At 43.8% G+C, this 13,200-nt stretch overlaps 1 protein-coding gene across 1 annotated transcript in view; it reads right to left on the bottom strand.

The window, feature by feature from the left end:
- Window positions 1-9,032: 9,032 nt before the first annotated feature.
- The window catches only part of LOC115471367 (cadherin-13-like), a 1,126,129-nt gene continuing 1,121,961 nt past the window's right edge, over window positions 9,033-13,200 (bottom strand). The window contains exon 14 of the mRNA XM_030205064.1: window positions 9,033-9,938. Coding sequence (XP_030060924.1) covers window positions 9,931-9,938 — 8 coding nt within the window. The 3' untranslated portion in view covers window positions 9,033-9,930. The remainder of the gene's footprint in view (window positions 9,939-13,200) is intronic.

The raw sequence follows: 13,200 nt of genomic DNA, 5'->3' as shown, positions 1-13,200 counted from the left end.
GTTTGCCATCCCCAGCCATACTGTTTTGTTGGTAGTCTAGAGGCGGCAGGAGTGATCCCCAGTCGCTCCTGCCCATGCTGGTGCGGTGAATTTCACACGCAGATTCGGTTTTGGTTGCCCTCTACTGTGGACCTTTAGCAATGAATGATATAAGTTTTATTTGCAATGAAAAATATGTACAAATTATGGACTAATGAACTGATGGATGAAATATATAGCGTTGCTGAGGATTGGTAGAAAAGGAAACTCGTCACGCTAGCTGTTGCTCTCTTTCTCTCTCCGATCTGGTCCACTGTTTCTATAGAACAGCACTGGTCTTTGGTAACAGATGATGAGATTTTTCTCTCTTTGCTTTGGGTTATTTAATGTTGGTTTATCCAAATTGTGAGACATGTCATGATATCTGTAGATAACAGTAAGAGGATTACCATACAGGACTCCAAGATGTAAGATCACCGAACATATAAAGAGGAATCCAATAAAATTTATATGGAAATATAATGTTTGATTTTAACAAAATATTTCTAAAAAGAAAGGAAAAGACCTCAAAACGCCCGACCGCTTACTTTCAGTTTTCAGCGGCTTCAACTGGGGGCGTGGTGTTCATCACTGGTCATAAAAACCGTGCTTGGAAAGAATTATTTTAACTTTTAATTTATTTCCAAATAGATTTTAACAATTTTGCTCTTTTTGCAAGAAAATGTTTTTTTAAATATATTGACAATATCAATGCTAACTTCAAATTTTCTTTGGTTCATGAAAACCTTCACTGATTCTCATGAAGTGCTCTAAAGCAGCTTTACAAAGATAAAGTCGAGCACTTATCCGTTGCCCGACGGTGGCCCCATCCGTTTCGCTTGTGGGCTTTTTCAAGGGCTGTGCTTCGACAGAGAAAGCATTGAGGTTCAAAGCAGAACTAAGTTATGGTCAGATCAAGAGAGAGGAAAAAAAGTTTCTCAATGCTTTCTCTGTCGAAGCACAGTCCTTGAAAAAGCCCACAAGCGAAACAGATGGGGCCACCTTCGGGCAACAGATAAGTGCTCGACTTTACTTATCTTTGTAAAGCTGCTTTAGAGCACTTCATGAGAATCAGTGAAGGTTTTCATGAACCAAAGAAAATTTGAAGTGAGCATTGATATTGTCAATATATTTAAAAAAAAATTTTTTTCTTGCAAAAAGAGCAAAATTGTTAAAATCTATTTGGAAATAAATTAAAAGTTAAAAGAATTCTTTCCAAGCAAGGTTTTTATGACCAGTGATGGACACCACGCCCCCAGTTAAAGCCGCTGAAAACTGAAAGTAAGCGGTCGGACGTTTTGAGGTCTTTTCCTTGCTTTTTAGAAATATTTTGTTAAAATCAAACATTATATTTCCATATAAATTTTATTGGACTCCTCTTTATATGTTCGATGATATCTGTAGATGGCACATGGAAGAAAAGAGTTATTTTGCATAAACCTTACTAAACTACAGGGAAGTACAGAGAATGTTTGAATCCTCGTTAATGCTACATTCAAAATCAGCTCTTTTGACCATCATCACCCTTCATTACTCCATTCATTTACTGCGGGCTTGCATTCGACTGACATTCCTAAACCCATATTTTCCGTAATTGTTTTACATATGCTTCTAATTGTAGATTATTAATTTAGACACACATTCCTATGTAGCAGTATAAATAAATGTTTGGGTATGTATTTAAGCACAAAATCCTGCTTTTTAAAAGAAATCTGTACACATTAGTTGAATCGACAAGACAAGTAGCAAGTTTAATTTACTCAGGTTTTTCCAAATATGTAAAGCAATTTTATTTATCTATTTAACAAATATTTCCTTTATTTTTAATCCAGAGAAATGCATCTGTGAAAAAAAAAAAACTGTTTCCCTCATGTTAGACTTTTTAGGCTATGGAACCTTCAAGTGCAAGAGGGGGTAAAAAAAACAGAAATGGATTTATGGTGAAATTTACATAAATGTTCAGATCCATACTATGGGTGGATCTCGGCCATTTTTTATGTGGTGAACAAACCTTGTTGTGCTCAGTACAACTGGGAATAGATGTAAACTCTAGAAATGGGGTTGCCAGTTTAGGGTTAGAATTACTAATGTGGGCCACCAGAATAGCACAAGCCAACATTGTTACCTTGAATTATTTTACACAGGTCCCATTTTAAACAAAGGGGCCTAATTTTTAATAATGCATGTTAACAGCGTTAATGCTTGCTAATGCACTAGGATACGTTAGTAATTTTAGCCCTTAGGTCAAGCTGAAAAAAAAATCGATTCAGCTCTGCTTTAGCTCCGCTGCATGTATAGAGATTGTCTTATTGATTTTAGAGAAATCAGAACTGTGTCTCTTCACATGCAAGACAGAAAAATCAGGACTGAATGAGGGGCCCTTTTACTGAGCCATGTAAGGCTCTATGTGTGCCCAATAAATGCCAAAATGGAGTTACCGCCCGGTTGGAAAACAAATACAGAGTGGACGAAAATCCAATCCAAGAAACCAGTCAGAACTCACGGAATGAGAACTCCAAATAGACTTTATTAGGACCCTACACGGTCCGTGTTTCGGCTATAAAGCCTTCATCAGGGGTCGATATGCTGATGTTCTGTTGAGCATATGATAAACAAAGTCAAAATCAGAGATAGAGAAAGTAGTCACTGGCGATCACTGCGAACTAATACAACTCCAACTTTTTCTTTGGAGTTGTATTAGTTCGCAGTGATCGCCAGTGACTACTATCTCTATCTCTGATTTTGACTTTGTGTTATTTTCAGTGCTCCAGTAGTATCATATGCTCAATGGAACATCAGCATATCGACCCCTGATAAAGGCTTTATAGCCGAAACACGGACCGTGTAGGGTCCTAATAAAGTCTATTTGGAGTTCTCATTCCGTGAGTTCTGACTGGTTTCTTGGATTGGATTTTCTTCCACTCTGCATTTGTTTTCCTTGTTGGATTTGTGGACGGTGTGAACCCCTTCTTTTTTCTTCAGTTACCGCCCGGTTACCAAGTGCCTCTTGCGGTAATTTCATTTTTGGCTCATGTCCGATATGCGTGGTCGAAAAATAATTTTTATTTTCAGACGCAAGTATCGGACGTGCGCCAAGTGGCATTTGGTGCGCGTAGGTCATTCCCACCCGGATACCGTGTGAGACTTTACCGCTAGGTCAACGGCTGGTGGTAAGGTCACAGACCCAAAACGGACGCGCGGCAATTTTGATTTTGCCGCATGTCCATTTTCAGTAAAAATTTTATAAAAGGGCTTTTTTTACATGCGCGCTGAAAAATGGATCGGTGAGCACCCAAAACCCGCGGCTACTCTACCGCAAGCCATTTTTCAGCGCACCTTATTAAAAGGACCCCTCAGTTTCTTTAGGCTGACGTGGGTGAGTCAACAATCGTAAACATGAGATCCTTTCAAAACAGTAGCTCTACTAATATAACAATATTAATCTTGCCCAAAGCAGAGATGTACAGACTAATCCAAAGAATCCACAAAACGTTTGACAATCTTGAAGTTGCAAAGCCCTACGTTCTGTAAATCAGTAATGAATGTGGAGCAGATTTGCTTGATTCAAAGAATCGGCGGTGGACAGTTTCAATGCAGATTCCCAGGAATGGGCAAGTCTGCATCAAATCCGGTAGAATTTTAACCCCAGATTCACTGATGCGTGGACAATCCGAACACATGAATTTGGTTAGAATTTGACCTTGAATTTTCTACATGGCTCTATGTCTATTTCAGTAGGCTACTGCATTCTTTAGCAGAAATCTGTTCCTTTCACTTTCAGAGTGAAATGACTCCTGCTCCACATTTTGGCAAAATGTCATATTTTGCGCCAAGTAAAGCCAGAATAATAGATTTGTCTTTATATTTAAAATTGCACCAGAGGCTTGGCTTCTTGCTGTCACCAAAATGTAAAAATTACAAAAGACCTACCGGCGTTAATCAGTGGCATTTGCCATAATATAGATACATGGAAGAAACGGAAGCTATTGTACAGCAGATTTAAGCATTTAGGGAGGAATTCCATAACCGGCCACCTGGCATGAGCCTAGTCTCTAAAGAAACCTAGGTGTCAATGTTCCTTTCTCAAATACTAGTGTAACCATGAAAATACATGCCTATAAGTTAGACGCCAGCACTTGAACCAGCCATAGAGTTGTTATCGCTGTTCCCTCTAAACTCAGCGGAAGTCCTCCAGGGAATTTGCCTGTCCCTAGCGATTGAAACCACAATATTTGAAGCACCTCCCCCTACTGGTAGCCATACAGATGGAGGACTTCCACTCAGCTTAGAGGAAACAGTGGCTGCCGTGCGTGTGCCTAAGGTCTGGTAATATGCGCATAACTTACATTAAGTGGGCGTATGAGTCCCACCCCTGCTCCATCCAGACTATGCCTAGGTATACACCTACCAGTAAAATATGCACTATGTTAAATATGCACATATTCAGGCAAAATTTTGGCATTTATGTGCATATGTTCACAAATATGTAGCATAATTGAAGCCTAACATGTACTTTATAGAAGTGCCCTCTTACTCAGAAAAAAATATATATGTACATTTCTAAAAAGGGATTACTATTGAAATAATACCATTCTAACCTTGGTGCAGTAAAGACACTACAAGCCATAAACTACTGGATAATACTAAATAAAAATGTATTTCCAAACAGCTGATTGCATAAGAAAGCTTTTTTTTATATTAAACTTTAAGTAATTTTATTAAAATATTCTAAGACATTAATGTACCCTAGTTACTGGCAGACTCTTGTGAAAGCGATAGTCTGTTGTTTTTTTTTTTTAATTATTATTATTATTTTTTATAAAAATTTGGTGTAAGCTTCAATGTTTCACTTACATTTTATTAACAGGATGCTAATCTCAGCACAATTATAAGCTTTTGTAACCTTACATGCTCACAGAATAATTAAAAAAAAAAGCATATTTTTATACTGTGACACCATCCTTTATTCTCACATTTCCAAGTGATCATGATTATATTAAAAATATTTAATGCAATGTGTGTGTATATGTGTACATGTATTGTTCACATATGTATAATACATCTTCATTACGTGCATTCATGTCTTTATCCCAAAAAAATATATATATATTGTATGTTTCCTTGATGATATAAGAATTTACATGTTCAAATCTGGACAAATACCGTGTAAATACATGGTAAATGCATGGGCCAAATACTAATTTTGGTTAAAAAGGTAAAAGTCACCAAAGGAGAAAGAGACCAATGGAACAGCATCTCCGAAGACCTCAAGGTACTAAGGGGCCCTTTTGATAAAGCGTTGGCTTACCGCACGCTAAATCGGAACTACTGCTGGCCCAACGCGGCCGCTGGCGGTGGTTCCGGCTCGAGTATGTACCATCTCCGGCACGCCAGCAACAAATTTTTTTTCTAGTGTGGCACTAACCTGACGGTAATCGGGCACTGCCACATGCTGCCCAGTTACCGCGGAAGCACTTACGGCCACCTCAATGGGTGGTGGTAAGTGCTCCCCGCCATTTGCGAAGAAATGCAAAGTGAAGCTCTTAGGGAGTAGAAATCCAAGGGAGACGTATGTGTTGAGCGGTGAGAGTCTGATATGCACAGACGGGGAGAGGGATCTTGGGGTGATAGTATCTGAGGATCTGAAGGCGATGAAACAGTGTGACAAGGCGGTGGCCGTAGCTAGAAGGTTGCTAGGCTGTATAGAGAGAGGTGTGACCAGCAGAAGAAAGGAGGTGTTAAGTCGTTGGTGAGGCCCCACCTGGAGTATTGTGTTCAGTTTGGCCGTATCTTGCTAAGGATGTAAAAAGAATTGAAGCGGTGCAAAGAAAAGCTACAAAAAGGTATGGGATTTGCGTTACAAGACATATGAGGAGAGACTTGCTGACCTGAACATGTATACCCTGGAGGGAGGAGAAACAGGGGTGATATGACACAGACATTCAATATTTGAAAGGCATTAATTCGCAAACAAACCTTTTCCGGAGATGGGAAGGCGGTAGAACTAGAGGACATGAAATGGTATTGAAGGGGGGCAGACTCAAGAAAAATGTCAGGAAGTATTTTTTTCACAGAGAGAGTGGTGGATGCTTGGAATGTCCTCCCGCGGGAGGTGGTGGAGATGAAAACGGTAACGGAATTCAAAAACGCGTGGGATAAACATAAAGGAATCCCGTTCAGAAGGAATGGATCCTCAGAAACTTAGCGGAGATTGGATGGCAGAGCCGGTGGTTGGGAGGCGGGGCTAGTGCTAGGCAGACTTCTACTGTCTGTGCCCTGAAACGACAGATACAAATCAAGGGCAGGTATACGCATAAAGTAGCACATATGAATTTATCTTGGTGGGCAGACTGGATGGACCGTGCAGGTCTTTCTCTGCCATCATCTACTATGTTACTATATAACCATGCGGTAAGAGTTATCTTACCCCATGGCCTTTTTTTTTTGGGGTGGGGGGGGGCTACCTGTTATGGTAAAAAGGGCCTTGGTGTGAGGGAGAAATGGCTCCCGCTACTACTATTGCAGGGCCCTTTTTCCCATAGCTTAGTAAAAGGACCCCTCAGTCGGTATGACAAAACAGTTACGAAAGCTAATGGTATATCCGGTTGCATACGAATAGGTATTACCAGTAGAAAAACAGGAATTAATTTTATTGTCAATCTCTACAAATCTCTGGTGGGATCCTTCCTTGAGTACTGTGTCCAGGTCAGAAGATGATAACTATGAAAGGACATCGATAAAGGGAGACAGTTCCAAGGAAGGTCAGTAAAGTGATGCACAGTCTTATTACAAGCCAAGCATAAAGAGAATGAAGGAGTTAAAGATGTAGAGGTGCAGCGAAGAGCGACTAAAATGATAGCGGGGATGGGATGACTTCCCTATGAAGAAAGGCTAAGGAGGCTAGGGCTTTTCAGCTTGGAGAAGAGACGGCTGAGGGGAGACATGATAGAGGTATATAAAATAATGAGTGGAGTGGAACAGGTGGATGTGAAGCGTCTGTTCACGCTTTCCAAAAATACTAGGACTAGGGGGCATGCGATTAAACTACAGTGTAGTACATTTAAAACAAATAGGAGAAGATGTTTCTTCACCCAACGCGTAATTAAACTCTGGAATTCATTGCCGGAGAACGTAGTGAAGGCGGTTAGCTTGGCAGAGTTTAAAAAGGGGTTAGACGGTTTCCTAAAGGACAAGTCCATAAACCACTACTAAATGGACTTGGGAAAAATCCACAATTCCAGGAATAACCTGTATAGAATGTTTGTACGTTTGGGAAGCTTGCCAGGTGCCCTTGGCCTGGATTGGCCGCTGTCGTGGACAGGATGCTGGGCTCCATGGACCCTTGGTCTTTTCCCAGTGTGGCATTACTTATGTACTTATGCTCATGTTCTCCAGAAGAAAGCTATGGTGCAAACATTCAAGGATCTACTAGACTTCAATAAGATACCAGAAGGTAGTATTTTGAAGAAATCCTTTCAATGACAGGGTGATGGGTGGCTGGGAAATGAATTTTAGTGAAGGTTAATAGAAGACAAAGCAGTAAGAAATCCAAGCATGCTCGAAGACGCAAATTTAGTGGCATGGCAAATGAGAGAGAGGACCAGAGATCAAGTAAATTGCACAACGGGCCAACTCAAATGGGCAAACTGGATGGACTAAGAGGTCCTTATTTTGAAGCATACGTCATTGGAGTACAGAGAAAAATATTAACCGGATCAAAAATTAACCTAAAGAGATTTAAGAAGATAATAATGCGTTAGTTCCTTGACGAATCTTACTTCGGGAACTGAAAGAACGACCTATGGTTCATTAAATTTATATAGTGCAACTTTATTGTGTGGTGAACATTTTTCTTTTTGCGCTACAAGTTGGCCGATCTCATTCTTGTTTTATTACCCCTTTCTATATTATCTTTAGTGATGGATATATTTTTTTCATATGCTATCTGACCCTATTTCCCATTCTTTTCCTCCACATTATTTATATGTGAAATACAAGAAATACCTGGCTTCCAGGTACTACAGTACCTGTGTGACACTTCAGTTGTTAAACAACCCACTTTTTAACTCTATCATATCTATGTACCGATGACTCCTAGAAGGGTTGTCCATTATACTATTTATATACTAGTAAAAAAGGCCCGTTTCTGACACAAATGAAACGGGCGCTAGCAAGGTTTTCCTCATTTTGCTGTTGCCTGTGAGGTGCGATGCCCCCCTCCCGGCGCCATCCCACCCACGGCGATGCAGCCGGCCGCAGCAATCCGACCCACCGTGCCCATCGCACCCACCTTCGCGTTGGTTTGGCGGCGGGGGACCCGGAACCCCACCACCACAAGTCCTGTGTGCTGACTACGGCGTCATCTTTGGCGTTGGTAGCTGTGCAGGGCGGAGTTCTGTGCGTCTGACGTCATGCACGTGCAGGACGTCAGACGCACAGAAGCCCTGCCTCCACAGGCTAGGAACGCCGAAGATGACGCCGTAGTGAGCACACAGGACTTGTGGTGGCGGGGTTTCGGGTCCCCCGCCGGCAAAGCAACGTGAAGGTGTCTCAGGAGGGGGTAGTTGCGGGGGGGGGGGGGGGGTGTTGGAGGTCCCTTGTTTTCAGCTGCAGCTTTGGGGGGGGGTGTACGAATCTGTGGGCGGGGCTTGTATTTTTTGAGGTTTGGTGCGCGGGGAGGGGGGTGGTGTTTGATGTGGGAACAGTTTGAATGTTTTGAGGTTTGGTGCGCGGGGGGGGGGGGGGGGTTGGATGTGGGAACAGTGGTCTCTGGAGTCATTTGCACTCCGGAGCTTTGGAGGTGCGTCCCCTTTCCGCGGGTGGGTTGGCAGGGGGAGGAGTAGGGAAACACGCTCCGTGTGTTTCCCTACTCCTCCTCCCCCTGCGTGGGTGCGAACTGTTTGTTTAGTTGAGTTTTTTTTTTCCTGCCCTCGACGTCATGACGTTTGACGCGAGGGCGGGGCACGGGTCAGTGGGGTGGCTTCACCACCATGAATCCACGAACCGTTCTGGGAGACTGACTGACTTCAGTGACGTCAGTGTCCTCAGAACGTTGAGGTTGCGTTTTATTATAGTAGATACTCCGTGGAGGTAACGTTACAACTTGGGCATGCTGTCTAACAGAACCTGGGCACCGAGATTCCATTAAAGAATATTAGCATAAGCTGGTATTAGCATATCTAACATTTATGTGACCCCAGTAACACCAACCATAGACCTGACATAACAGCAGCAGCTAAGGGGGTCTTTTACGAAAGCTTAGCTCGAGTTATCTGCAGTAGGGCCCATTTTATTCTTATGGGCCCTGCTGCAGATAAGTCGAGCTAAAAGATCCCCTAAATGTGGGAGGGACACATATAATTTACTTAGTATTCTGTACGTTATGCCATATTCTAGACGTTTATGCACAAGGGGTACATAAATGTCGACCCACTACATAAAGATCTGCTATATGTATATTTAACATACAGTATTTGTACATATATAGTACATACATATACATATATCTCTACATACATATGGAACACATATGTACATACAGTACACACACAGACTCACACACTAAATATTTTGAATCGCATCGTCAGCAACATGTCGACAAACTGGGAAAATGTGTAGCCAATTCCATATTTAGCTTCCAGAAAGTCAAGTTGGATGTTGCATTCTTTACACATTCAGTAAGAATTCGCATAAAACTTGAATCTTCAAGAGGAATCCATCAATAATAGAAAGGAAACGTGAGTGCTGAAGTACAACGTGAATGACTAAGTCGAGGTTGCAAATCAAACCGAGTCTGGAGCAATTGAGGCCTAGTTGTGAAGTAACTGTAAACCGTGTTCTTCAGGGTTGACTTTTCCTTTTACCCAGTTGCCATGGATGCCTAGTAGAACAGCTTCAACTTTTCAGGTGTTCTCACAGACCTAAATGCAAAAACAAAAACAAGTATATGATTATTAATGCTATCACATTGTACTTTTCTGAGAAAAGAAGAGTCCTAAATAAATAAGTACATTTTAGGCCAGATTTAATAAATGGTGCCAAAAATTCTGTAAGAAGAAATCCGCCAAGAGACGGAGAACTCAAAACGCCCCACGGTAGATACAACAGTACAACAAAAAAATTGGGAGAGCGACCAAGAATACCAAAGACTGGAAGATGTATATTGATAAACTTCCGTATCAATATACATCTTCCAGTCTTTGGTACCCTTGGTCGCTCTCCCACTTTTTTTGTTGTACTGCCAAAAATTCTGTGCCGATAAAATTTGGCGCTCAACGCTATTCTATGAAGGGCTCCAGAACGAGCACTATGGAAACACGCTGAGTGCCAATCAACTTTGGCCGCTGAATTTGGGGCCTGAGGAATTCAGCCAGCTGAAAACTGGTATAAATTCTGCTGCACAAATTGGGTGCAGATCCCCGCTATTCTGTAACACTGCGTGCATCTTTCGTGAATGTCCCTAACCCGTCCATGTACCTCCCATGGTCACGCCCCCTTTTGAGTTGCATGCAAACCAATTTAGGTGCCTGTTGTTACAGCATAGCGAGTAGCCAGATCATCACTCAAATCATAATTAGTGCCGATCAAGGGGCCCTTTTACTAAGGCGCATCTAAAAGTGGCCTGCGCTGGTGTAGGTGCGTGTTTTGGACACGCGCAGGTCATTTTTTCAGCACGCCCTGGAAAAAAAGGGGGGGGATTTTTTTGTGTCCAAAAACGGATGTGCGGCAAAATTAAAACCAACGTGTGTCGATTGTTGGCCCGAGACCTTACTGCCACCCGTTGACTTAGCGGTAAGGTCTCACGTGCTAACTGGGTGGTAAGTGACCAGCTCGCGTGAACTGCCCATTACTGCTGGGTAAGCGCCACACGGTAGAAAACACAAAATATTTTCTACCACGTGCTATGGACGCACATCAAAAATGGAATTGCCGCCCGGGGCATGCGGTAGTTCCAGTTTTGTGTGCATTGGACGTGCGTGGGCGCCTACGCGCTTTAGTAAAAGGGGCCCCTAAGTGCTTGTTAGCGCCAATAATTAAATCATTGGAGCCATTAACTAATTATTTTGGGTGCCAGGCTGGGATCAATGCCCAAATTTGGGCGACCTTTTAGAATCTGGGGGTTTATGCTGGTACAAAATATTGTGCAGATTTCCAACTCAAACAGCATAGAGCTTTATGCAATAGGAACGCTTTCAAGAACAAGGTAACAGAAGAGGCAAGGAAGCTTTACAAAAAGCACTAGATTCTTGCCCCCCCCCCAGTGCCGTAGCGAGGGTGCCTGACACCCGGGGCGGGTGCAGGGCATGGCGCACCCCCCTCCGTAGCGCACCCCCCCTGAAACGCACCCTACCTTGCAGCGGGGGGCAGGCGGGAGGGCCGATCCGCCCCCAGTGTACGTCACTGGGAGCTGTGTCGGCTCTGCTGCTTCCCTGCTTTCTCTGCCCCAGAACAGGAAGTAACCTGTTCCGGGGCAGAAAAGAGCAGAGAACCAGCGAGCCGACACCCCCCCCCCCCCAGCACATGCACCCGGGGCGGACCCCCCCTTCCCACGCCACTGCCCCCCCTCTATATAGACAACAGTGCTCCTTGCTGTAAATAAGGCATGCGGCAGACATTTATAGCAATCTTAGCACTTAAGCTGGTTATCCACAAATGGAAAAATGTAACAGCCCTAGACGCGAATGCCTGGTAGAATATGATATACAAGCAAAAAAAAGCCAGAACGGCAGCAGGAAGTGTGTCAGGGGGAGCCTGTGAGTGAGTGTTGCAGCAGGTGGCTCTATACCAGTGGCTCTTTTTTTTTCATGCTCAGAACAGCTGGGGAAGGAGCCTTAGGGAGGTTGCGAGTCAGGCAAGTGGCCGGGTAAGAAAAGAAGTGAGCGGTGGGGGGGGGGGGGGGGGGGGGGGGGGGGAGGGGGGGGTGTTGGAGGGGAGAGGAAGATTTGATTTTTCTTTTTGCTCCTGTCCTGAATTTGAGGAGGGCAGGAAGTACTGACAGAGGAGGCAGGGGAAGGTCACAGTTGGGCTGGGGAGGTAAGCCTCTTAAAGGGGGGGGGGGGGGGGCTACGGTGGAGGAGTGGCCTAGTGGTTAGGGTGGTGAACTTTGGTCCTGGGGAACTGAGGAACTGAGTTCGATTCCCGGCACAGGCAGCTCCTTGTGACTCTGGGCAAGTCACTTAACCCTCCATTGCCCCATGTAAGCCGCATTGAGCCTGCCATGAGTGGGAAAGCGCAGGGTACAAATGTAACAAAAATAAAACAGATACTATTGGAGGTTCTACATGGAATGTTGCTATTCCACTAGCAAACATTCCATGTAGAAGCCTGCGCGGCCACATTGGTGATCTGCAAGGGCCGACTTCTACATGGAATGTTGCTAGTGGAATAGCAACATTCCATGTAGAATCTCCAATAGTAGCAACAGTGGAGGAGTGGCCTAGTGGTTAGGGTGGTGGACTTTGGTCCTGAGGAACTGAGTTTGATTCCCACTTCAGGCACAGGCAGCTCCTTGTGACTCTGGGCAAGTCACTTAACCCTCCATTGCCCCATGTAAGCCACATTGAGCCTGCCATGAGTGGGAAAGCGCAGGGTACAAATGTAAGAAAAATAAATAGATACTATTGGAGATTCTACATGGAATGTTGCTATTCCACTAGCGCAACATTCCATGTAGAAGTAGAAGGCTGCGCAGGCTTCTGTTTCTGTGAGTCTGATGTCCTGCACGTACGTGCAGGACATCAGACTCACAGAAGCAGAAGCCTGCGTGGCCACATGGTGCATGGTGATCTGCAAGGGCCGACTTCTACATGGAATGTTGCTAGTGGAATAGCAACATTCCATGTAGAATCTCAAATAGTAGCAACAGTGGAGGAGTGGCCTAGTGGTTAGGGTGGTGGACTTTGGTCCTGAGGAACTGAGTTCGATTCCCACTTCAGGCACAGGCAGCTCCTTGTGACTCTGGGCAAGTCACTTAACCCTCCAAAGCCGCATTGAGCCTGCCATGAGTGGGAAATCACGGGGTACAAATGTAACAAAAATAAAATATACAAACATAAACCTATGAATACTGGGCCTGATATTCAGCTGGTGACAGGCAGTGCTTTGACTGCACGATGTTGGCAAGAAACCCGGATAGTCAACACCAGGCCATTTCTGGGGACTGGCATGCTTTGAACATCCAGT

The sequence above is a fragment of the Microcaecilia unicolor genome, chromosome 5 (assembly GCF_901765095.1).
Source record: "Microcaecilia unicolor chromosome 5, aMicUni1.1, whole genome shotgun sequence".
NCBI classification, from domain to species: Eukaryota; Metazoa; Chordata; class Amphibia; order Gymnophiona; family Siphonopidae; genus Microcaecilia; species Microcaecilia unicolor.
This window is presented reverse-complemented; position numbering and strand designations above follow the sequence as displayed.